The sequence below is a fragment of the Ambystoma mexicanum genome, chromosome 5q (assembly GCF_040938575.1).
Source record: "Ambystoma mexicanum isolate Mex_15411 chromosome 5q, UKY_AmexF1_1, whole genome shotgun sequence".
Taxonomy (NCBI): Eukaryota; Metazoa; Chordata; class Amphibia; order Caudata; family Ambystomatidae; genus Ambystoma; species Ambystoma mexicanum.
Window position 1 is genome coordinate 62,614,659 of NC_090933.1, and position 27,128 is coordinate 62,641,786.

The 27,128-nt window shown below is 45.7% G+C and overlaps 1 protein-coding gene across 2 annotated transcripts in view; it reads right to left on the minus strand.

Annotated features, from left to right (window-relative positions):
* Window positions 1-27,128, minus strand: part of LOC138497211 (uncharacterized) — an 835,962-nt gene that overhangs the window by 780,301 nt on the left and 28,533 nt on the right. For both annotated transcript variants that reach the window (XM_069620534.1, XM_069620535.1), the window contains exon 3: window positions 17,076-17,144. In XM_069620534.1, the coding sequence (XP_069476635.1) occupies window positions 17,076-17,144 (69 nt within the window). The remainder of the gene's footprint in view (window positions 1-17,075; window positions 17,145-27,128) is intronic.

A 27,128-nucleotide genomic window follows, 5' to 3' on the forward strand; every position in this document is an offset into this window, starting at 1 on the left:
ACGCCTGCTTTGCCGGGGCAGTAGCCGCCTGCACCACCAAACTCTCCGGAGTGGGGTGGCTGGACAAGTAGCAGGGGTCGCTACTGGCTGGACGTTATTTTTGCGACAAAGACTTGCCCACTGCCGGGAGACTCTCCGGAGCAGTCCAAGCCGCCGCCACCCTTCTCTGCAGAGCCATATGAAAATGCAGTACCGGGTCAGTGGGGGGACCAAGATCAAGGATGTCTGTGAGATGATCCTGAACTAACTCCCCTGGGGGAGCCGACCATCCCAAGTACTCAGTCACCCGAGACATAAGGGGCCGGTATGAAGAATCGGCATGAGTGCCAGGCTCCGGCCTACAAAACTCCACCTCCGGAAAGGTGTCCAGTCCACTGGCATCATGCAGTGACTGCCTCAGGTCAAACTGGCTATGGCCCGAGATAAGCTCATCTGGTACCGGAACCAAGCCTTCATCAGAGCCTTCATCACCCTCTGAAATGTACTCCAGGCGGTGAGAGGAAGACGCCTGGGGACCAATGCTATGCCTGGCCTTAGCCAGAGCCTTCCTATGGGCTAACCCCGTGCCACAGGGCCCCTCCGACACCACCGACTCGAAAGGCGTCAAGGGCGCCGAACGAGTCGGTGCCGAGAGAATCGGCGTCAGCTCCAGCGCCGCCAGCATCAACGGCGTCGACACAGGCCTCGGAGCGTGTCTCGATGACTTTAGGTGCCGACAGCGTCTATGACCCCCTCGGAGGCGGATCCTCGAGAGAAATAGTCGACGACCTCGGCGCCACAGGCGTCGACGTCTTCCTCGAAGACGGCACCTGGAACGGGCATGGCGAGAACGGCTACCCTTGTCCGAGCGGGACCTTTCCAGCGAGCTGTGCCGACCACCCGAGCCCGAAGGCGTACGAGCGGTGTCTCTCGACCGGTGCCGACCAACCCCACTCCGAGGCGCGGACAGACCGGTGCCCTGCGATTCAAGAATCGCTAACATCTGCTTCCCGAAGGAAGCCCATTCCTCCGGTGTCGCTTGCATAGTGGGATAATCGACACCCACCGACGGGTGGAGTCCTCGGAAGAGGAAGGCGACCGATGCCGGCGCTTCAGGGAATGCCTCGAAGAGGCGGAGGAGTGGCGAGACCGACTCCTGGAAGGAGACCCACTGGACTTCTGACGACTCGGAGAGTCGCCTCTCGAGCCATCCATCGAAAGCCCCGTAGACCTTGCCTTCCGGGGCTTAGAAACCCGACCTACCGACAGCTTCTTCTTGCGCTCCCGCAAGGCACTGGCCGTGAGCGACTGGCAGTCGACACAGTCGTTCATATCGTGGGCCTCCCCAAGGCAGGCGTCGTGCGAGTCCGTGACCGACATCTTGGACCACAGTCCCCGCAATTCTTGAAGCCCTAACACGGGGTTGAAGACGAGGTAGACATCGTCACAAACAGGTCTTCACAAAAACCGAACAGGTTCAACGAACCGAGAAGAATACAGCAAACTCCAAAGAGTCGATGCGTACCAAGATTCACGAAGCGAACACGTTCGAGGAAAAAGCAGAACTGAGGCTACGGGCGTTGTGCGTCCTACTTATCACATCGGGTGACGTCGGCGGAGGTCCTTGGGGACGGCGCATCGACATTGACGCAAGAGTCGAAGATTTTCCGAAGCAGCACAGCTGTGGACATTACCTGTCATAGATATGGAATACGTCGGAGGACCCAATCCCCTCGAAACCAATTGGTCTAGTTTCTCATGTAACATTTTTATGTTAACCATTCCTCACTGAATGGCTGGTGGCAGTGGTTTACTTTTTATTACCATTATGGGATTTTACAGCAGGCTGCGTTTGCAGCCACTATAAAGCACTGATGGGTGCCATTTTTGTCAAAATGGCCCCAGTCTTTCACCATTTCTTTGTGGAAAGGTCCTTCTTGAGGTTTATTCTGCGCGCCAAACCAGGTTTGGTCACATTGTTAGGTTTTGTCTTTGGCGGACTTCACAAGTGAAACCCGCCTCTAGCTCCAGGGTGTCTGACAGGGGCTGGAAGCAGGGGAGTTGCCCAAAACACCCTATGCTTAGTCTCCGAGGAGACAGGAATGTACTCTTAGGTGATTGGCCGACTGTCCGGCAATGACAGCCACCCTGCTGGGTGACTGAAAGCTAGGCTGGAATGAACAGGAGCATGCTGCATAAAAGGCGAGGTTTTTTGGCTTGGAAGGCAGAGTCGACCACGGAATCCTAAGAAGAACTTGAGGAGGACGCCTGCTGCAACTCCTGAACCGTTTTGCCAGGTGAAACCCTGCTGTTGTGCTGAAACTGCAAATTTGTATCGACAAGCTCCTGCAAGGACGACTTCTCCCTTTGAGTTGGTGGGACCAATCAACGCCAAAGTAAGCCACCTGGACATCCTCTCGGAGCTGGTTTAATTGCCACAGAGTTGCTGCTGGAAACCGAATAGCCAGGAAGGGGACCACCAGATTGTGTGCGTTGCTTTTAAGCTGGCCAAGAGCTCCAGGAAGATCCTCTGGACTGCCAGGAAGCAGGACTGACCAAGCCCCCTCAACAGAGTGCAGGACGCCAGAAGCAAGGAAAGTCCACCTCGACAGCCAGGAACCGCTGTGTTGCTATTTGCGATAGATGCGAGGAGCTGAAACACCAAACAGTCACTTGAATATTGCCGGTTGCGAGCGGTGACTGTCCCATTGCAGTGCAGGAGTCCCCAGACATCCTCCCTCTTGTCCCCACGACGGAGGACCAGGAACAGTGAGAGCTGCAGAGCTACACAGGAACAGAAGTCATCTGCTACACTTTTTCTTCCATACAAAAAGGTACTGTAAAGTCTGAGAGAACTTGCATCTTCTACCCCCCCCCCCCCTCAAGTCTAACAGATTGTGGCCCCTATATCGATTCTTTTTCTTCAAAGACTTTTAAAAACAGTGTGCAAAGATTTTTCTTACTTACCTGCAAAGAAGCAAAGAAGTACTTCAGTTCATATAGACTTTTGCCCGTTGACTTTGGCTTAGCCTGTTCCACTGAATGACTTATTGGAGGGGGTGGGATTGGGGGAGGAGGGATTTGAAACTATTTGCCTACTTGAGAATCTTTGTGATCTCGTGTGTTCTAATAACCTTTGCCTTTTACCAACTTTTAAAGAGTATTCTGAATGCCAACAGTAAGGTATTAAAGTCCCAACACCCTGGTTACTTAAGTCACCTGTGGGTGTAGGTTTTGTCTGTGGGCCATCCCAAAAGGGCCTTGTCTGATTCAGAAACTCAAAGTGTACAGTATTGAAGTATATGTGTGTTACTATTCTATTGCTCCCTTCTGAAGAAGGCTTTATAACCGACGGAAAAAAAATTGTTTATGCAAGAAACCTTGCATGTAAGAGTTTTTGAATACCTGCAACTGTGAATCTTTGTGTAACTCCACTAAAGCTTACATTTCCCATCGTGAGATAAGCCTAGCTGCTCAACACGCTGCCAAAACTGTGTAGTACAAGCTTATACCAAAGGGTGGGTTGCCTATACCTGTAGTCATAGTTGTTTGTAGTGTTCCCAGAGGTTACTGCATTCAAACTTTGCCTAACACTCACATTGACTCCTCATGAGAGAAGCATGGCTGCTCAACATGCTACCAACCTGTGAGGCACAGACTTATACCAAAGGTTGGGTTCCTATTGCCAGGTGGTCAGGGTTGTTGTAGTGCACCCAAAGGGTACTGCATACAATCTTGCCTAACAGCGACAGACCACGATGGTGGAAAGAAACAATCTGAGGGACATTGATGTGTTAAAGGACCATGGGTACATTAGACATCACTAGGGATAGTATTACCAACATGCCCAGTCGACGTTCTTTACATTTGTAAAACAAATCATGTTATACTCTGCGACTACCACTAGATGTCGGCCTATGCATGTGATCCACGCAGATACAATCAGGCAAGATGTTTTATTTACAAAGTTATTTTGAAAGGGGGAGGCAATTGTGGGTTAAGCTAAGAGTTTGAAAGTTATTTCCTTAACCGGAAGCCAATGGGCATCTCTCCTGGCTTGGGTAATTTGATCTCTCTTAGGGATGCTGAGGGCCGCTCTGAGCGTATTATTTTGTACTGTCTGAAGCCGGTTTAGGTTTTTTGCAGAGGTGCCTGCTAGTAGGATGTTACAATAATCTAGCTTGGCACCGATGGTGGCTCTAGCGATGGTGAGGCAGTTTTGGTTAGTAAGGAATGGTTTGACATTTTAGAAGTTTGGTGGTGTGAGCGGTGGCAGAGGCAATGGCAATGACCCGTTTGTCCATAGATAAGGTGGTGTCTAGATATACGCCTAGGGTCTTAAAATATGGCGAGGCTGTGATGGTATTTTCAATGATGAAGTTGTCATATTTGGGTTCAGTTTGTTCAGAGTTTCGTTTGGGCCTATGATAATGATCTCGGTTTTGTCTACACCGAGACAAACCGTTGGTGGCCATCCAGGCCTGGATGGTGGAATAGATTTGGAGAAGGGCTGCTGAGTCATGGTCGTAGGAGCCTGTGAGTGGGAGGAGGACTGGAGTGTCGTCGGCATAGTTTGTGTAAACTATGCGGAAGGAGTCAAGCTTGTCAAAAAGGGGATTGGTAAACAGGTTGCAGAGTGTTGGGGCAGTGCACGATCCCTTCGGCACACCACAGTGGATAGTGGTGGGAGCAGCTTTAGCTATGTCTGAGAAGACTGTTATTGCTCTATCTTCTAAGGAGGAGGTAATCCAGGATGTGGCATGGGTGGAGAAGTGGGCCGCGCTAGTGAGGTGGGAGGTGAGAGTTTGGTGATCTACGAGGTCAAATGCGGCCGATAGGTCGAGTAGTAGTAAGAGGGGTGGTAAGAGGGGTGGTTTGTCTATTATTTTAGTGATTTGGTTTTTTTAAGTCCAGGAGGGCAGTTTCCGTGCCATGGCCTTTGCGGAATCCCGATTGCCTTTTGCCTAGGATGGAGTGGGTTTCAAGGAAGTGCTGGATTTCATTGTGGGCGGCCTTGTCAAGGATTTTAAGGAGGAAAGGGACGGTCGTGATGGGGCGGACATTGATTGGATGAGTTAAACCTCACTTAGAGTGCTGGTGATACCTCACCTTATCTCAACATAATTGTGTATTAATACTGCCAAGGCTACAGAGAACTTGCACCAGAAACAATTCAAAGTTCTTGGATTGTTAAGAAATATAGAGTGCACCCGACATCTTTATACAGAAACCGAGCATAGAAGAGTATGAGAGGTGAGAAATGAGAGGCAGACACAAGTTTAATATTTTCAGAATCAGAATTTTTATTTAGCACAATATGGGTTGAAATAACACCTTTCTAAATGCATCGTAGTCAAAGAGGTTCCCTACCTAGACAAAACAAACACTGGGGCGGCAATCAGCACAGTGAGGTAAAGCGTGGTGTGCTGCATCGGATGGCACGGATAGCTCCTCACTGAACAACTATTTCTTTCTTCTTCATAAGTGGATTACGTCCTGCTAGACTTGCTGGGGTAGACTACTTTGCTCTAACCTGATCCAGGAGTCCGAGCTCTACTACCCCTGTCTGAGCTGGTGATAAGGACTGTGCGTCAGTCGGCAGAGTGAGGGAGTGTCTGGTGTCTTGGGGATCGAAGCGAGAGCATACCCCCCCCCCCCCTTGCTCTGATGGTAAGATTGGCCAAGTGCTTTTTGTTTATGAACAATGAAGCATTCTTCCTCTAGAAAATATGGGCTTCACAGGGCCACTAATGGTGCTGGTAAAAGATCAAGGAGTTCTGACCAGAAGGAATTGTTAAACAAATTTCATGTCCCCAAAATGACAGTGCAGGAAGGCTCAGGCCTTTCTTCTGAAGTGATAGATATTCCAGAAAGTAATTATTCGGATACCACTACAGAGCAGCAAGGCATTCAGACAAGTCCCTCCTCTAATGTAGGCATCATGGTGCAATCTTCATTTACAACCGATAACAGTTCATTATTAAACATGCGTCATAGCCTCAGAATCATTAGATAGGGGAAATCCTCTTCTGTAACAAAGCCATAATTGTAACAAATTTGTCTGTCGCTCTGGATTTGACCAAGTGTGTCTCTTCGTCTGACTCCTCCGAATCAGAAAATGTTTCTATGAAATCCCAGAGAGTTGTTCCCGCTGATGCTCTGCACATTGACACTGAACCAGTTATAAATAAGATTCATGCATTGCTTGCTTTAATGGCCACAAATGCGCAAGACCAAACAGACTTTAAATTCATATTGGAAAGATTCTGGCCAACTCTTCCATGTTCATGGGCACTGGGCCATCGACATCGGCTAATTCAGTCTCCAATAATAGTACCGATTTGGAGCCAGCAAGGATCAATTTTATTTTTTAGGCACTACTCCGATTGAGACTTCGAGGAGATTCACATTCCTCCTCAAACATCTGCAGTAACAAATATTTCAGGCAACCTGAGAAACTCACTTTGTTGATACAAAAACCAGCAAGAAAAAAAAAAGAAAAATCCTATAATAAACATGGTATAGGAAAAGGGGCCAATGTATAGAAAAAAAGACCAAACTTGGCTTAAGGAAAGGCGTTTACATCAGATACAGAAATGAAAATGCTAAATGACAATCCTTTACCAAATGGCACCTTAAACCAAGTTAATTTACAGGGCTCTATAGATCGCTGGCTTCAGCCTACGACATCTGCTATGGTGAAGCAACAACTCCAGACACATTTACTAGACGTGGCAAGCAATTAAAACTCAAATAATCCTCAGTTCCTTAAAGCCCACGAAGGAGAATGCTGGCCAAATTGCACAGACTAACAATATTGTATCTAATCAACCCATTAGCAATCCGCCTAGAGTAAACTCTCAAATGGACAGGTGTTGAGCCGGTTTGTGCCATTAGGCAAAGGAACATATTTCTGAAAACGGCAAATTGGTTATTTTAGAAGAAATTAACCCTATAAATGATAGTCCTCTTCTAAATCACACTTATTAGAATTTAGTACAATTTAACTCTTGGAGTTATTGCATATACAGATTTGTTGCAAATTGAATTACCGAGAATGGGTAGCTCGATGAACTGGGCTCTTATTGAGTTCAGCTATCCTCTTATGGTGCCATTGTTAAAGATGAACACACCTTATTTCAAACAGTTGGGGGCATAACCTTACAACTTGTCAGAGTGAAGAAATCTGCACATTTTGACCATAAAGAATGTTTGCATCCTGTAAGCTCTTGGGGTAAGGTTCATCAGGTTTCTGAAAGTTCGATTCTGCGGGCATCTAGCTCTCCAGTGGCTACATGGGCCCATTTATGATGATTTTTTATTGGGTCCCAGATAAAACCACTGTAGAAGCTAATTGACAGAATGCATCAGATTATACCCTTAATTGGATTTCTTTAAACACTCAGGGATATAGATCTTTTCGTCATCATTCTACTGGGGCTACAGCAATTTTAGCATCAGATGTGTTCATCTTGCAAGAGACATGGCTGTGTAACACTTTTAATATTGACAGCTACCATATTTCAGTCATGTCAGCTATTCCTTCTAGGCATGGACACCCTAGTGGTGGTCTTGCAATTGGAACCACAACAAGACCTCACTTGGAAACCTTTTCCAAGCTCACCCTATGTTTTATCTAAAATGTTCTGTGCTTCTTGCAAGTCATAATCTAGAGTATTGATACTCAATGTATATGATCCTCCCCTAGGACATGTAAGGAAGGCATGGTATCAAAGTAAGAGTGACCACAGCTCAAGGGCGTTTATTGAACTTTCAAAGAGGTGCGATAAACACCAATCTAAACCTAAATCTAAGATGGGAGCAAGCTACGACCAAATAATAAAGAATGCAGGCCTAGTGGAGTCTGGTCAAATAAAAAAATAGATCGGATATATAGCCAATCCTTACTACTAGTTACAAATCGTGTGTGGTGCAGTTCATGATAAAGAAAGTAGTGTTCACAAAATGATAATCGGGATACTCTGGTTGTTGGCCTCCCTTCCCCACATTTTCAGCACAGGGGAAGATGGTTCACTGTGCAAAGCGCACGCACACTGGTGTGTGGCACGAGGATACAATGGCAGTTCCAGTATCTGGGCCTTCTGTGCTCAAGTCTCTTTCCATCAAAGTCTCTGGTTTCGGAGGGCCTAATGTAAAGTGTAGAAAGTTCCTTTCTTTTTGTAACTAAAACGATTATGAGGTTTCTCCCCGAATCCCCCTCAGCCAGGTTCATCCCTTTGTCTTGCAGTTCCAAAACTATTCCTCCTCGGGTGACTCACGGTTCACCCCGGACCCCCTTACACTAGTCTTCCTCAGCCAGGTTCGGATCAATTGTAGTTCACTGAATACTTCGAAGGATTGTGCACAGGTTTTATTTTGACCCATCACAGGACCACTTCAATTCTAAGTTCTTTTCAGACAACAGTTTCCCTTCAGTTAAATACCCAACAGAGAACTTTGAATGAGCACCCCCAGGGCACCGGACCACTCTGTATACGGCATCTGAATTAGATTTCAACAGTTCATTCACTCCCTTAGTTTCCAATTGTTTGTGCCTCTTATCACATGTGCTTTGAACAGTTTTGTGGAATTCATACAACGTCTCCACTTGCAAACTTGGTTCAAACATGGGGTGATTTCGGATCGGTTTCTCCAACTCACCGGCTGTGATGCTTTTACTGGCGTGGCATTCTCGCAGAATGCCAAGTATAGTACCACAGTGGCAATCGCTCCTCCCAGCCTGGGTTAGCGACACAGGAGTGCCCTGAATACCAATGATGCCCAGCGTAGGTCTGGTCAGCTTCAGTTGCTTGTCTTAGGCTTCTCACTTTCCAAGGCTCGTGAAAATAGCTGTTTCGAGAGGTAAAGGGTACTTTCCACCTTGCAACCCTACCCGGTCTTGCTGCCTTTTTACTTGTGTTAAATCGCTAGAGTGTGCTTTCGTGCTCTGCCTTTTATCCGTGTAGGGGAAGTGTGATGGGGACCAGGTGTGTAATGATCAGTAATTGGGACAGGTCAGGAATACGGCTCTGGCGTTAGTCCGTTGTCGCTCACAATGAACTGTCCATGAGAAAGTGTTTGTGTTGCAAAAGGGTAGGATGGGGAAAGGGTGTTATAAGGAGGGTGATACCGCACCCGGCCCTTCGGTATAGCATTTCCACTCGGCGAAGACCCCTCATCCCGGTGATCGATTCTCATTAGTCCACTCCCAGGAACTGGATCCAATAGCAATGGTCATGTCCTGGCCACCTGGATGACAGCTCCCCGTAGACTAGCGGGCGAGACACCTTCAGGTGAGAGCATTGTTGCTTGGCATGAAAAATTCCCAAACGCCCACCTATTGTTGGGCGGAGATTAATATGTAAAGTATCTGCATCTTAAAGGATCTGCATCTTAACTAAATTAGAACAGGGTGTTGGGACCGCAATTGGAAGCAATTCATTAATACTCCCGATTTAAAATGTTTGTCTTTTCACACATCAAATGCGAATCAACATAAAGCAACCTTTACCTGGTCAAATGGCCTTCATGCCTCCAAAATTGACTGACTACTGGTGTGGGGGGTAACTGATATTTGGTATCCCAAATAACCTTTTTAAAATCTCCAGGTTGGGCAAAAGTTCTGATACCTCTAAAAATATTTGGAATAACTAGTGCGATTCCTAGGAGCTGGTTAAAATCAATACTGATCCCAAAAAGGGGATAGGCTTGACCTAGCAAATTATAGATCGCTTGTGATGGATATGTCAAAAAACCTTTGCCGCCATATATTTGGGGAAATTAACACTGGGCTAAGGAAAGTAAGTGAATGCCACCTTTCCAGATGGGTTTCAGAAAATAATATTCTACCATCAATTTGTGTGCCTTGCAGTATATGATTGCGGGTACATTGAAGGCACAAGTTACACTGCTGCTATATAGACTAGAGAAAGGCATTCAACCTGGTCTCTAGAGTTCTGCTTTGGAGATACCTTGAGAAATGTGGGGAAAGATCCACAGCCATTAGATCTCATCAAATCCCTCTATGCGAATAAGTCAGTAACAGTACTACTGAGCTCAACTGGAGAATTTGCGGGTTATAGGAAAACAAACCGCAGCCTTAAACAAGGTTGCGTACTGGCACCTAAGCTATATAACCTGTATGTTGCAGACCTGGCGAATCAAAGCACTGTTGGAGATTTACCAAGTTAGCATCACCCGTAGTCTACTTTACGGTCGGCCAGTACTTGAGCAAAAAATATTTCCAATGGTTGGACAATTGAGGAATAATTTTACTGTCTTGATTGAAACTCTGAGAATGGAGTATGGTCTTGTCTGATTGGAATCCTTGTGGCTCGTACAAAGAAGGTTGCGATAGCTGAAGATAAGGTTTGCCTCAGAGTCCCAAAATTAATTATTAATGTTGGTTGGTAAATTAAGTGTTACTCACCTGAGTGACTAACGTACTCCTAGTCCACAGTCCCGTGGGACGGGAACTGAACCCCTTTTCAACAGAAAAAACAATTTCCCTTTAAACATGCCTTTGCGGGGCAGCGTTACGAGGAGCATGGGTTCTCTTAACCCTGCCCACGAGTGCCACACCTCAGTCCCCACTTTATTATGTTGACCAACCTCAATGCTCTTATTTTAGGGGCAAGGATGATGGGACGTATGGAGGAAAGGGGACTATGACTAGGAGTACATTAGTCACTCTGGTGAGTAACACTTAATTACTCCTATGTCATGTCCCCTTTTCTCCAGCCTGTATGGGCTATTACCAGTGACGCAACCGCCCTGGGGAGGAGAGCTGCCACCCTTAAGCGTAAAGATTACGCAGGACTTCTTGGCCGAATGCTCCGTTAGCCCTGGCATCCAGGCAGTAATGTTTGCAAAATGCCAAGGAGCAGCCAATGTTGCTGCTAATCACTTGCCATGGCGCTGAAAAGCGATCGCCGCTGCCTTGGCCCTGAAGGGCATGCCCCTTGGCGGATCCTTGTGTTGCACCTTGTATGCTTCCTGGATCGCTGCGGTCATCCATTAGGTTATGGAAGCTTTGGATGCTTGTTGACCTGGCTTTTAGCCGGTGACAAACAAGGAGTCAGTCTTACGGAATCCCTTAGTTCTGTCCAGATAGTTTTTTTTAATTTATTTTTTTTTGTTACACGTTTATTTATAAATTAACATGTCACAAAACGATACAAATCATCCCAAGAATCAGACAAAGTATAATAAACAAAGCATTTAACAATACAATTATATACATTGCGAGATATAAAACATAATCCCCCACTAAATCTGCCACATCCCTCAATCACCCCGCCACCGCTACCCACATTCAGTTACTTCAAGTTTAGTACAAGACATTTTCCCCAGATTTTCTCAAACAAACCCAACTTCCCCTCTCTCCTGTAAAATACTCTCCATTTCTGCCAATGTGTGCATTTCAACTAACCATCCCTCAATATTCAAAGTCGAAGCAGATTTCCAATTTCTCAAAATTATCTTCTTACCAATCATAGCCCCTCTGAACAACCACTTCTTCTGACTTTGACTAAGATCATCCAAAAGTTAAATCGCTCCCCAATATCACCATTTTGAAGTTCAGAGTAGGCAACTCCTCAATCACCCCCACAAGTCTTCTGAAATATCCGAACCAATTCTTCTACTCCACTCGTCTCAATGAGTCATTACCTTTGTAATTTGACACAATCATATTATACACCCGGCTGGCCAGACCTCCTTCCCCTCCTATTGCCTTCCTAGTAAACAGGTCCAAATTAATTCTCTTCTCAAAGTCAACGTCCCCAATCGCCTTTTTAAAGTTTCCTGAATTTTTAAAGTTCTCTATTTTATAGTGCAGCTGTAGTTTTCGCTATCATCCAAGTGTCCTTTTTAAAGAGATCAGCTATCCAACGAACTCCCCCCAGAAACCAATCTGCCCAAAAAAACCACATTGCCATTTATTTTGATAGAAGGGTTCATCCAGACCGAGGCACCAGGTTCCTTAAGTGTGTCCACTCCCAAGTATTTACAAATTCTTCCACAAATTTCTCAAGCACGCAATCAAGGGATCTTTCCCACAGTTCTGTCTCGAGGTAGAGGTCAATATAGCTCTTGGAGCCAATGGTCCATTGAAGCTAGTCTCAGCCTCCACCTACTCATCATTTGTATCCCCCATGAAGGGAACCAAAAAATTAGACATATAAGCCAAGTGATAGGCTTTAAATCAGGAACCCCTAATCCACCTCTTGTCAGCGGTAAATGCAATTTCCACAACTTCAACTTCGGGGGCCTCTTATCCAAGTCCTTCCAGACTGTTGATAGTATCGTCAAAGGACGCATACTCAAAATATAGTTAATCTTCGTGGCAGAAACCATCTTCAAGGCATTCACCTTGCCCCAAAGTGACAGGTTCAACATACTCCATCTTTCCAGATCAATTCTTAACGTACAACATACAATTTTCATATTTTCCGATATCATGTCTTTAATCTCAGGGGGCAACCAAATTCCTAAATATAACAATCTGTCTGGACACCATCTAAATCCTAAATCAGTTACAAATTTCTTATCTCTAATATGTGTCAAAGGCATGACCTCTGATTTTGTCCAATTGATCTTGTAGCCAGAACACAAACGAAATTCGGCCATTATCTCCATAAGCACTGGTATAGAAAGTTTTAGATCCCCCAAGGGCCAGGAGCATGTCATCTGCAAATAACCACATTTTTTGCCGTAGTCCTCAACTCGATAACCCCTTTATCCTATCCTCAGCTCTGATAGCTGCAGCTAATGGTTCTAATGCAATTACAAATAGTAATGGCGACAAAGGGCATCCCTTCCTAGTTCCTCTTTCCAATTTGAATTTCACTGACCTGATACCATTAGTGTTAACTTCAGCTGTTGGTTCATTGTAGAATAGTCTTATCCACGATACAAATTTTTCTCCAAATCCCATATTGTTTAGTACCATGAAGAGGAAATCCCAATTCACTATCAAAAGCTTTTTCCACATCAAGGACAGAATAGCAGTTTCTTCTTGTTGATATCTCGCTTTGGATATTGTATTTAATAGTCTCCTGATGTTATTTGAAGTCTTTCTTCCATTCACAAAACCCAATTGGTTCCGGTGAATTAATGATGGAAGCAGATTTTCCAATCTTATAGCTAAAATCTTAGCTAGAATTTTGTTATCGGTATAAGACTTATAGACCTATAGCTCGTTGGTAGGTTATCATCTTTCCCCTTCTTCGGAAAAACAGAAATCATAGCATGTCTTGTAGACTTCGGCAATGAACCACTCACCAGCGACTCCTTATACACATCTTTCAGTAGGTGAAGTGCGGAATTCAGTAATAACCTATACAATTCAACAGGAAACCCATCAGGTCCAGGGGCTTTACTGACATTCAGTTTACCGATTGCCCTTTTAATTTCATCAACCATAATATTCTCTTCTAACAACTTTGAATCACACTCAGAAATCATCGAAAGATCCATTTTTTCCAGAAATTCTTCCCCCTTGCCAATCATCTCCGGCTCGTTTTTGTAAAGATTCATATAGAAGTCTCTAAAAACGTTGATCTCTTCTGGGTGATAGGATCTCGAAGTTCATCTATCAGCGCTTTAAATTTTCTCTTCATTCTTTTCAGCTCAGACACTGCTTCAATACCCGACGGGTCTGCCATGACTTTTCTAGATAATACACTTATCTTTTTCCCCTAATTCTGCCTCCTTAATGTCACTTTGCTTTCTCTTTCCACTAGAAATACCCGTCATGACCACGCATCGTGCATTTAAAAGCTTCCCAAACAATGCTAGGATGGAAATCTCCAGTATGATTTACTGCTACAAAGAAGTCTATTTCCTTTACTAATCCATCCAATTCATCTTTCTGTAGTATCAAGGTATTATTCATTCTCCAAAAAAAATGTTTGTGTATTGTATATCTCAACCGCAAATGCATAAATACATGTGCATGGTCAGTTAAAAGTATATCACCGATTTCACTCGTTTTATAGTATTCTGTCATTTTACCAGCCGTTAAAAACATGTCTAGTCTAGAATAAACCGAATGTGCTCCTGAAAAAAACACTGTATTCCCAATCCTTTAAATTGTGTTCTAAAAGTAAATTGGTCAATGCCAAGTGCTGCCTATCAATATGTCCAATGGTTGTTTTCCTACTTCTATTCATATTAACGTCTAATACAACATTAAAATCCCCACCTCCGATAATATTATGGATGATAAACCACCACCTCCTCCATAATCCTAGAAAACTGATATCCTAATCTGCGGCAAAAACGCTCTCCTTCCCCAGCCAACCACTTGGCCACCTTCCTTAGTCCAAAACCTAGGATGCTGCTTCAGCTTGGCATGGACCCTCTTTCGCCACATCACTGCCATATCCAGAACATGCAACTTCTATGCCCACATTCTCAAGTGGAAGTTGCCTTCCCTTACCCCCAACCCCCACCACCCCGTCCCTTCCCCTCCCTAATAGTCTCTGCAATCATGCCCTCTCGCCTACATTACTCTAATTCCCTACATCCAAGCGTGCCAGTATCCAAACTCAAAGCTCCAAAACTCTGCAGCCAGGCTTTCCTCCGACTCATATAGAACACATGTCCCCTGCACTCAGGGTACTCAACTGGTTGCCATCAGCCAACGGGCTTGCTTCAGAGCCATGTGCATTACCCACCAGGCCATCAATAAGAAAGGTCCTGAATTCCTCCAAAACAAACTCACACTGCCATCCAACCAGAGTCCTGCGATCCGGCTCAAGCAACCTCCTGGTAGTTCCCCACTTCTGCTTCTCAGTCCTTGCACCCACCTTCTGGAGCACTCCATCTCTTAAAGTATTACCTGGCTTTTATGAAGGCCCTCAAAACATGGCTGTTCCTTCCTGCATCCTAACCCCCTGCGTCCTCCCCACACCAGCAGTCAGACTCCTTTCCCATGCTCACCCCTCCCACCGGTCTGCCATTCAGTTACCTTGTCCATCTTCTGAGTTCTGACCCCAAACACTTTCCCCCCCACCTCCCTTGAGCCCCTCTTGCAACCCCCTCCCCCGCACCCCCCCCTCCTCCAGCAATGCATCCAGAGGAGTCAACAGGGCATCCAGTAACTTGCACTTGAGAAGAATTCTGAAAGTGGGTTCTGAGGGTGGGCAACATATCGCACATTTAGATCAAGCAATTGCATCAAGTTGGAAAAGGATAATTAGTTGCATTTAAAATCACTGGAGTTTGGCAGTGTAACGCATACAAGGGTGTGCACTGCGGCTGCAACTAGACAAGATGCATATTTTAAATCGCACTTAAATGAATGGGGGATGGGCAATGTATCATTCCAAGATCCACACAGAGGGGAGGGGGGGGGGGGTGAGGGGAGTATTTATTACACTTAGATTGTATGCAAAATTAACCACTGCTCTATGTACCTAGATGGAACCCAGTGGGGTAAATCATGTTAAATGCATAGCTAGCCCATTCATTCCTTTCACACTGCACACCTTCAGAATGTCACTGAAGGCACGGTCTTACTACCCCCCCTCCCACACAACACTTTTGAATAACACCCCTGCCATAAGAATGCAGGTACCTTTCACAACAAAAATACAACCTGTAGCTCCTCGCACAACTATCCTCTTATGCATATCACCCCCCCGCCACCCAGCCCTCTGCATAGCTCCTTATTGCACACCTTCAAACCATCCACATGCCATTCAGACGCAGATTAGCAGGGGTTTGGCCACCCAACTTAAATGGCCGAAATGTGCACACGCATGATAGCACCTCCCATTTTCCCATACTTTGGATCCGCCAAAGGCGTTCAACCACCATCGCATTGGGAGCATAATTCTGGTGACCAGTGCTATACAAAATGAAATCTTGGATATGTGCATTTTATGACTCGCACCACAACACTCATGGTACTTCTGCAAGACGCTCTTACAACACATTTACACCATGAGCACTTATGCCATTACGACACGCCCAGAAACAATGTACAGCTTCTATACTACATGTAGAATATGACCATTGCACACAGAGAATCAATATGCAGCTTCCATACAAGATGTACCTTACACATGCTGCGGCAGTTTTTAGAAGATCCAATTAATGTTCATCTTTGATACGAACTGTGCAAAGAGGCGTGCAAGTTTCCCAGTTCATACATCACACAATTTTAATTGCATATAAGGACTGTAAAATTCATATACACCACATATATACTGACAACTAGAGCAGAATGAATGGACACTTTACACACAAACGCTACACATGTGTGGAGATTAACATTTCATATATGCAGACTAATATACGCCTGAAAAACTCACAAATATCAAGACTGATTTTGATGTCAGTTTTCAAGGGACGAAAAAGCATACATGCAAACTCTAAAATATACAGCTTTTGCACATATTCAAACCTCACAACAATCATACCCGACTTAAATGTATGCTTTCATGTGTCTGAGGCATATAGCACATGTGCATTTAAGGACTTTATACCAAACACTCAAATGCTACTTACAGTCCCGAGATACTTACATGCCAGACACTTAAACACTCCCAAGACAGGCAGGTTTGATTTGCAGTGGTATGGAATGAGTGTCTGTACTCTAACAGTTTTTCCCACTCTTTGTACACTTTCCTTTTTCTTAGATTAAACTTAATGGATGATTAAATGAAAAAATGAATGAGTCATTTATAATGTGCCTGTACAAGTGCTTCTAGGAGCGACAATGGAGGGATGACAGAGGGAGGACAAAAACTATTTTACTAGGCCTTGTGTCATTCAGATCGTGCGAGGCGCAAAGTGCAGGGTGGAGGCAAGGGGGAGGGGGGGTGCAATCAGGGAAGCAAAGCCCTTATTGTGCAACCACCTTGTCGTGTTGCCTGTCGAAGGGAAAAACAGGGGCCTATACAAATGAACCAGTGTTTTTTCCTTCACTAACGTAAACATAAAATCGCTGTCCACAAGGAAAATAAAATTCCTTTTTAAAAAGGTTTTCAATACAACTTTTGTCAAGAACTTCTGAAGAGCCTAACTTTATAAACCATCCAATTATTTTTCAACCCAATGCTTAACATTTTATAAAACTGGATTACCTTCTTATGGGTCTCCTCCTTAAAATGGTCTTGAAGATCTTCCAAAGTGGAACAAGGAACCTCACAGACCTATTAGAATGAAAAACAGAATGTTTAGCTGTACCTAAGCAGACACCCAAATTGCTCCACTAATTTGAAAAGTCACTGCTGTAGATCTATTATTTACACCTTAATTGAATATATAAAAAGTTCTACAAAGAACGACAAATCTATTTTCAAAATTACAGGTCAACCTTGCCAGCATAGACAATGGTTTAATACCCGAACAGTGGATATATTTCAGAACACCAAGTCGAGATAATCTGTGGACTAGCAAAAGGCCTACGCATCTACTGATATATATATATATATATATATATATATATATATATATATATATATATATATATATATATATATATATATATATATATATATATATATATATATATATATATATATATATATATATATATATATATATATATATATGATACATTACTCACCGTAATCGTAGTATTACAGTTGGTTTTTCGAAACTCGAAAATGGGCGTCGACACAGGGCGTGCCAGTAATACTATCCCTAGTGTGACGTCCACTGTACCCAAGATCCCTCACGCGTCTAGGATGCTCAGATTGTATTTTTCCTGACATGAGGTAGCATGAGGAGTAGCGCGAGTACAGATAATCCAAGCAGATAGACAGAAAGGTAAGACTACAAGCAATCATGCGCCTTCTCTCGGAGGGGAGGAAGGGTGGGTCGCATGTGAATCTAAGCAGATACAAGCATCAGAAATACGATTACGGTGAGTAATGTATCCCTTCTGAGGCTTGTGGAATCTGCTTAGATCACATGCTGTGCATAGATTAGTGAGCAGTACCAGAAGGAGGTGGGATGTGAGATGGGTCATGAGCAAATAAGTGTCATAGAACCGCTTGTCCCACTTGTGTATCTGCCTTGGAATGGGTGTCAATGCAGTAATGCTGAGTAAAAGTGTGAATAGAGCTCCAAGTAGCTGCTTTGCAAATGGTGTCAAGTGGTACATTTGCAATGAAAGCCAGAGTGGCCCCAATGCCTCTAGTAGAGTGGGCCCTTGGCGTAAAAGGCAGAGTATTTTCAGAGAGTGAGTAACACAGCTGGATACAGTTAATAATCCACTTCGAGATGGCACCTTTAGCGACGCAATCCCCCTCTCTGCCTGTAGCTACGGAGACAAACAGTTGATCTGTTTTCCTTAGCGGTCTGGTTTTATTTACATAGTAGAGGACCGCCCTATGCACATCTAGGGTGTGTAGTTTCACCTCAGCCGAGCTTTGCGGGTTCTGGAAGAAAGCCGGAAGCTCGATGGACTGGTTTACATGGAATTTTGATATAAATTTAGGCGAGAACCTAGGGTGTGTGCGTAAAACCAGTTTGTCTTTATGGATAGTAAAGAAGGGATCCTGCACTGACAGAGCCTGAATTTCACTGACCCTTCTTATAGAAGGAATAGCTACTAAGAAGGCCGTTTTATAAGTCAGGTGTTTGAGACTGCTTTATGCATGGGTTCGAAAGGGGGGGCCCATGAGCTTGGCTAGCACCACATTAAGGTCCCACCCTGGTGGTGGGTTTGAAATAGGAGGGTGAAGTCTCTTTACTCCTTCCATGAAGGCTTTAACAACTGGTACTTTCCACCACGAAACCTTGCTAAGGGAAGTGGTGTAAGCCGAGTGGGCTGCCAGGTGTACTTTCAGCGAGTTAAAAACCAATCCTGCATCTAGCAGGTGGAGCATGTATGTAACAATAGTGGAAGGAGTGCAATCAACTGGGTTGATTTGTCTACTCTGGCACCAGATAACGAACCTCTTCCACTTGTCAAAGTAACAGTGCCTTGTGTTTGGTTTCCTAGATTCCGTTAGGATGTCCATACACCTCTGTGGTAAATTGAGGTGTCCAAACTATGACCTCAGGAGCCATGCTGCCAGGTTCATTGAGTTGGGTTGCTGGTGCACTGTTTGACTTTGGTGCTGGGACAGTAGGTTGTACCAGGCTGGAAGTTTGATGGGCTCGCACACCGCCATCCCGCGTAGGTGTGGGAACCACGGTTGTCTTGCCCACATGGGAGCAACTAGGACGAGCGTCATCGACTCCCTGTTCACCACTTTCCTGGAGAGGAGTTGGTGGAAAAGCGTACCCAAACATCCCTGACCAGTTCATCCACAGGGGATTCCCCTGGGAGTCTGGTTGGGGGAACCTGGATGCAAATCCTGGCCATTGTCTGTTTTCGCTTGTGGCGAATAAGTCTATAGTGGGGAAACCCCACTGAGAGAAGAGATCTTCTACGACCACTCTGTGAAGAACCCATTTGTGTTCCTCTGGGAGGGAGTCTCTGCTCAGAGCATCCGCTAGGGAATTGAGCTCCCCTGGAACATGTTGTGATGACAGGAAGATGTTCCGTCTGAGTGCCCATATCCAGATTTTCTGGGCAAGCTTGGACAGATTTGGCGAGCGAGTCCCTCCTTGCTTGTTCAGGTAGAACATGGCTGTAGTGCTGTCCGTCCGGATTTGCACCGACAGGTTTAGTAGGTGGCGCTCGAACGCCTGAAGCGCTCTGAATACTGCCAGAAGCTCTAGCAGGTTGATGTGGTTCTTGGCCACTGAGTGAGACCAGAGACCCTGAGCTGTGTGGTGGAGATGGTGAGCTCCCCACCCCGTCAGACATGCATCTGTAGTGACTACTGCCTGTACTTGGATCGTAAAAGGGGTTCCCTGTGCGAGATTTTCTCTTGTCCCCCGGTGAAGGCTTTGTACCAGTGTTGGCGAAACAACCACTAGATCGTCCCACTGACCACTTGCCTGAGACCACTGTTTCGCCAACCATTCCTGCATGGGACGCAGGCGCACGTGGGGGACCAGGTAAATGCATGATGCCATCATGCCCAGTAAACGCATTGCTTTGCTTACCGTTATTTGTTGACCGGACTGATAATGTGAAATTTGCAGTAGTATATTCCGAATTCTTTCTTCTGAAGGAAAGGTCAACCCCTCCTGGGTATCCAGGATTGCTCCTAGGAATTGTTTTGAGGTGCTTGGCACCAGGCTTGACTTCTTCTCGTTGATTGAGAAGCCTAACTCGTGGAGGAGGTAGATAGTCCTTTGAATGTTTGTCCTGCAAATTCCTGGGGTTTCCCCCACTATGAGCCAGTCGTCCAGATAAGGGTACACTGGGATTGCCTCCCTGCGTAGGTGTGCAGCCGCCACCGCCAGTACCTTGGTGAATACCCTTGGTGCTGAAGCTATCCCGAAGGGCAGTACCTTGAATTGGTAGTGGCGACTGTCCACCTTGAAGCGCAAGTACTTTCTGTGCGCTGGGAACATGGAAATATGAAAATAAGCATCTTTCATATCCAAGGTTGCCATGTAATCCCCTTTTTTAGGAGGGGGATTACCTCTTGTAGCGTGGTCATATGAAATTTTTGGGGCTTGACATACTTGTTGGCAGGCCGTAAATCCAATACTGGGCGCATTGTCAAGTCTTTCTTTGGCACAAGGAAGTAAGTTGAATAAATACCCTTGTTTACCTGGTGTCCCGGGACGAGTTCCATCGCGTCCTTTTGTAGAAGAATGGCGATCTTCTCGAGGAGAATCTTCTGATGTTCTAAGGAGTGTACTCTTTGTCGTGGAGGATGGTTCCGGGGACGCTGCAGTAGCTCTATACAATATCCCGTGAATACGGTTGACAGCACCCATCTGTCTGATGTGATGCCTTCCCAAGCCTGGGTGAAGTTTGAAATGCATCCCCCTACTGGGGTTGCGTGAGAAGGGACCCTGAACTGAGCGTCACTGCTTTGGTGGAGGCGTGCCGCCTCCCTTTCTGGGGATGCCTCTGCCTTTACCGCGACCTCTCCTATTACCTCTGCCGTAACCCTGGGTAGCCTGTTGGTTGTTCCACTGTGTACCCTGCCCCTGGGAATAGTTAGATCCTCTCTGGGAATTTTGGCCGCGTGGGTGAAGAAAATTACTATTCCCTCTCTGGTTAGGGGGTTTATTGGTTAACTGGCCAAGGGATTGGAGTGTCTCGTATTCGTCCTTGGCATTTTTTAGTGCGTCTTCGACCGCCTTACCAAACAACAGATCGGCTTCCACCGGTTTGTCTAACAATGATGCCTGAGTTTCTGCCTTAAAACCAGACTGCCGTAACCACGCATGTCTCTTGATAACAGTACCTTCTGCTATCAATATAAATGCCTAATTATTATTATTTATTATTTAATCTGCCTGCGTTGTCCTCAGCGTCGAAGGTTGCTTTCAAAATGCAACCAGACACGGCTCTACCCTCTGCGGAAATCCGAGCTAATTCGCTTTTTAACGGTTCAGGAGCAGAGGCTATGAGAGCCACGACTTCTTCCCAATGATGCCTTTGTAGCTGGCCAACAGGGTGGTGGAGTTAGCAATCCTTGCTTGATAGGCGGATGTTGAGGCTACCTTCCTGCCGAAACCGTATAGTTTTTTGTTCCTTGTTGGCAGGAGCTTCTGACGAAGACAAGGGTGTCCCAGCCCTCTTACGAGTGTTGGTGACAACTAGGGAGTCTGGCTTCAGATGTCCTCTTATATAGAGAGGGTCAGACTGTGCTGCCCTGAAAAGTTTTTCAACCCTGGGATTGACTGCTCTGGTGAGGTTTGGGTTCACCAGGGACGGATCTATTCTCCGCTGAATGGATTTAAGGATAGGGATGGTCTGGGCAACAGGCCTCCTTTCTCCCACTAACTCTTCTGCGAAGTCCCTTTCCTCCTGTACACCGTGGGTGTCAATGTGCAAATGTTCTGCTGCGCGAGCGAGAACCTCATTTAGGAGGGGTTGGTTATCGACCGGGGAGTCGGTAACCGGGGCTTCGTTCTCTACCGGGGGAATCTACTCTGTATGTTTCCGGGTCATCCTCTTCTTTCTCCTGGTCCTCATCATCCCCATAGTAGCCCGTCCTGGTTTGCTCTTCTATCAACCCAAATTCTTGGTCTTCACAAAAGGAAGCCTCTCCTTGATACCGTGAGTATGGTCTTGCGTAAAGTTGTACCTCGAAGGGTTCGGACCTCATTGGAGTTTCAAACCGGGCCTTCTTACTCGGGGGGGATAGGATCAGTAGAGCCCGAGGGTGTGGGCCCTTGTGGATCATACGAGAGGAAATGTTCTGGATTTTTATCATAAAAATCAGCCAAAGAAGACATTCTTGACATGACCCTATCTATGTCTTCACTGGACCATTTTTTAGGACTGGGAATGACTCTCAGCAAGTCTATGGGATTTATCTTGAGTAGCTTTGCTGGTTGTGGACCTATCAGCAGACCTGGGCTTGTCTGTCTGTTTAGGGAGGGGGGGGGTGGAGTGTTTCACAGGTGTGGAAGAATGTACAGGTAGTTTCTTCTGCTGTTTTCCCCCCTCCCCGTGCGTAGAAAAATGTTAGGGTGCCTCCTTTACCTTTAAATATTTCGACAAGGCTCTTTCCACTCAGCTTTCTAGCTATAAGTGGGCCTGTTTTGAAACAGGATACCAGCCTAGATGTGGCAGATTTGTATTGATTGTCCTACCAACCTTCCCTATAATGCACCCTGTTCTTGATCACAGACTTTGGGCATGTAACATGTGGTGAGATGGTGCGATACCATTGCTTCAAATTCACTAAAAACCAGAGAATCTGCATCCTTGTTCACACATTTTTGAAATATGCCACATGGCTGCCATGTATATTCCAGCCTTGGTGGGCATCTCTTGCAACTTGTCCCACTTGAGGTGTATGCGTATGCACGACCTGTATTAATGGGTGCCATATAACCATCTTCAGTGCCATACCCAGTGCTGCTGGGAAGATGTACTCTATGGTTTATGATTGCTTTCGTATCGTCATTCACAAAAGTTCTCAGTGAGATCCCAATCCTTAGCCTGGAACAAGACAATCAATACGAGGAGCCATTGGTTCTGACAAAGGTCATCTTATCGGGCTGGTCAGTTAGAAACCTACTGTTACAGGCTCTCACCTCAAGCTCAGAGTAATATCATGGTCTACAGTGCTTGGACGAGAGTGCTTTTGGGGTGTGGCCACAAGTGAATACATTCCCCAGGCGTCATCCTGATCCTACTAGAGACCTTCGAAATCTGATGAGTGCCAGCTATAGGTTAAAATCACCCACAATCATAACTTATGAATCATCAAAACTGCAAGCGCAGTGTGGCTATTACTCGGCCTATTATCAGGTCTTCAGTCCTGAAGCCCGCCAAAGGCATAGAAACAAGGGGTCCAAAACTAGTTTGGCACGCAGAGCCACTCTAGAAGGATCTTTCCAAAAAGAAAATGTCAAAAAAAGACGACTGGGACCCATTTAAACAAAGGGGCTTAAGGCGCCATCTTGAAAAACATGGCTCCCGTGATTTTTAGCTACTGGCGTTCGGGAAAAAAATCAAGGTAGTTTGTTGTAAAACCACTGCCACCAGCCATTCTGAGAGAAAGGGGTAGCATTTGACTGCTACATGAGTATCTAGACATAAGGGATACTAAGTAACCCATCCAGCACCCTATTGTAAGATAGGGTGTGCTGGGTCTAGGAATTTAAAAAGACTAGTAAAGTCAATTTCACTTTACTTACTCTGGGAAACAGTTTATACCAGAGAAGGTTTTTAAACCTCGAGAAAGCCTGAAAGGCTTCCATGTGCCACTGCATTGCACTGAGGGGACTGTATGACAAATGAAAATATGCCTATGGAGTTGTCAAAAACTCCATAACCAAAGAAAACACAAGAGTAAAACACATCAAAATACAGGAGAGTGGGAAAAGGCTCACACTCTCTAGGTAAAAATCCAGCAAAGTTGCTGGTGGTCTCTAAGGTGAAAGGAATTAGTACATTTTTGAGAACTCTCCAACAGTTTCTCAAAGGCCTTATTCAAGCTGGTGCGAAGCTGTACAGCGTATCGTTCTATGGAACCATGCTCATCCAAGGAAGCCAACTGAGGGCAGACAATGGTGTGACATGTCTCATGGGAGAAATCACAGGTACTTCTCAGAAGGTTAGGTTTAGGGAATCGCAAAGAAGGCGGTCTTAAAAGTCAGGTCTTTCAGACTTGCTTTATGCATAGGCTCAAAGGGAGCTCCCATGAGCCTGGTCAACACCACATTCAGATCCCATCCAGGGGCTGGGTGAGAGATGGGAGGATAAATCCCCTTAACCCCTTCCATAAAGGCTTTAAATCACCGGTATTTTCCACCACAATACCTTTTGTTGTGATGTGGTGTAGGTGTACAGAGCAGTCAAATGAACCTTTAGGGAATTGAAGACTAACCTAGAGTCCAGCAGGTGGGTTAGATACAACACTGTGTGAGGGTGAGCAATCAAAGGGATTGACGCCCTTGGAATTGCACCAGATGACAAAACGTTTCCATTTGCTGGCATAGCAATAACGTGCATTAGGTTTCCTCGCTTCCCAGAGTATGTCCATGCACCTCTGAGGGAGTTGCAGGTGTCCAAACTCTATGATCTCAGGAGCCAGGCTGCTAAATTCAGAGTTTGCGGGCTTGGGTGTAGGGTCTCCCCCCGTGTCCTGAGGCATATACGGGCAGGGCAGCTTGACTGGTGGGGAGAGGGACATTTCCATCAGGTGAGCGAACCGGGGTTGGCGGGCCCACATGGGGGCCACTAGTATCACGGTAACTGGTTCCTGGTGCATCTTGGGCACTATTTGTTGAGAAGGGGAGTCAGGTGGGTATGGGGAAGGTGGAAGCGTAAACAAATTTCCCTGACCACGTTATCCAGAGCTCCCCACCCCGTAAGAGATGCGTCTGTCGTGAGAGTGGCTTTCACTGCAGGGGTGGTGAAGGTCTTTCCCTTCAAGAGGTTCTCTTGACCACCACTGCAGAGAGAGAACGAGGGCTGGCGAGACAACTAACAGATCTTGCCATTGTCCGCTGGCCTGACACCACTGGCTGTTGAGCCACTCTTGCATGGGACGCATGCAGTGTTAGGGAGAATTCTCTTATGAGGCTAATTTCCCAAACCTAGTGAGTCCCCCAGCAGCTTTGCTGGATTTTTGGGGTTTGTTTTTTTCTCCTGCTAAGAGAGAGACTCTTTTCCTCCCACTCTTAGACATGATTTGAGGTATGTATTTGACTTTGTATGTGCTTATGGGGTTTCTTTCTCCATAGGGTATCATCTGTTTTTGTGTATGTTACACAGCACCCTCTGTGCAGTAACACAGGGGTGACGTAGTGACCCCCAAACAGACTCCATACCCTGCGAATGACTACTGTCTCCTAGGGCATGTAAAGTCACCATTGACTTTACTAGTCATAAATTGTGAACAGAACCACTACAAACCATCATATTGTGGAAGTACTGGAAGGGGTAAATTATATTGCCCTGGGTCTTTTTTCAAGGGGGCACTTTCCAGTCCCCCCTGGTGGCTGTGATTACCACGCGAAATATTCCACCGGAATATTCTCTATGGGATTTTCCCCATTGATTTTAAACGCACCACTTTTTGGTGCGATGTTAAAAGGTACCGTCGGTTTATTTATTTAATATTAAACCAATGGTTGGGTCTTTTTAACAGAACTCTTTTCTAAAATGGCGTTCATGTCCGTCTCTGTAACTCTGACCAAGGTCGAGCCCTTTGTTCCACTTTTTGGCGGGCTTCTCCACAGAAGCCCTCCAAATGGTGCCACTCTGTCTGGGTTCCATAGGATGGGTGTGGAGGGGAATTGGCACCCGGGACTGCGTTGCCTTAGCAACTCAAGTCGCACTCTGTTCTGATTGGGCCAGTGGTGAGCCGCCCGGATCACCACTTAGCATGTTTGAGTGACAGCTAGGCTGTTGAATGGGGGTTTTTCTGCATAAAAGCAGGGCCTTTGGGACTGGAACTTCAGAAGTCGCCACAGGACCCAAGAATCCGAAGAGGGAAGAAGCTGAGCTATCTGCAATGACGACACCACCGGTGAAGCCCTGCTGCAACTACCTCACCACTTTCCCGACGACAAGATCTTCTGCTGGACGAGTCTTCTTCCTCTGAGCTGGTGGGACCAACCAGTTCACCCCTTTCGCCTTCCAAAGACGTCTCTTGGTCGAATCGCCCGTGCCAAGCACCCCGGCGGCCGGATAGCCAAGCTTCACCGCTTTGACCGCAAATAAAAGGAATGCACCTTTTATCAACAAACTCTGCGGCTGGTTTCATCCCTGTGCAGTGCAAACGACTCCACGCTTCCTCCTCGACGAGATCCTCTCTTCCCCTGGTCGAAACAACAAACTGCAACCACTGCCAGGAACAACTGCCACCGCTGGAGCTTCCTCTCTTTAAGGTACTGTGTCCTGTCTGGCCTCCCTTTCTTCAGTTTGCCAAGGTGACCCTTAAATCCTTGGCTTTCCAACTGGGTTGGCCCCAGACCTTCCAACTTTACCTTCTTGAATCTCCCCAACCTCTTTTGAACATTCTGCAAATCCTTTTAGTGCATTTTAAACCGTGTGATCCTGGGCACATTTCGCTTTGCTCCATTTAAAGTGGGCCTGGCCTATGAACTTTGGCTCTACAGTATATACTGCCTTTATTCCCTTGCTGAGAACTCCTAAAAGTGTTGGGACCTGTTTTATTCCTATGCTCTGCCTTTTTCTCTCCCTTTAACTGAACTATTGGAGTGCCATCAGGTTACACGCTCACATCTGTTTAACAAATCGTGGCGTTTTAACTCTAACTTGTCTAATAGTTATCAAGGGAGGTGTGTATACTTTACCCGACTGCATTTTAACTTGCTTTTGATTTAGAGTGCTAGTATATTGCCTAAAGTGTGTTTTAAATAAATTATTTACTTTTTATACAAAGCTCTGGTCAGTGTTTGTTTGCTCTACTGTGTTTTTAGCCCTATTGTTTATACTCTATGTACTGCCCTACTCTTGAGAGAAATCTGACTGCTCAGCCACAGCTACCAGATAAATCTGGGTGGTGCAGACTGCTACCAATTGGGTTTACTGCTTACTCCTGTAGTCTTGCTCTTTTAGCAGTGTTCCCCAAGGGAACTGCACAGGATTCTGCCCAACAAGCCACTCTTGCATGGGACGCATG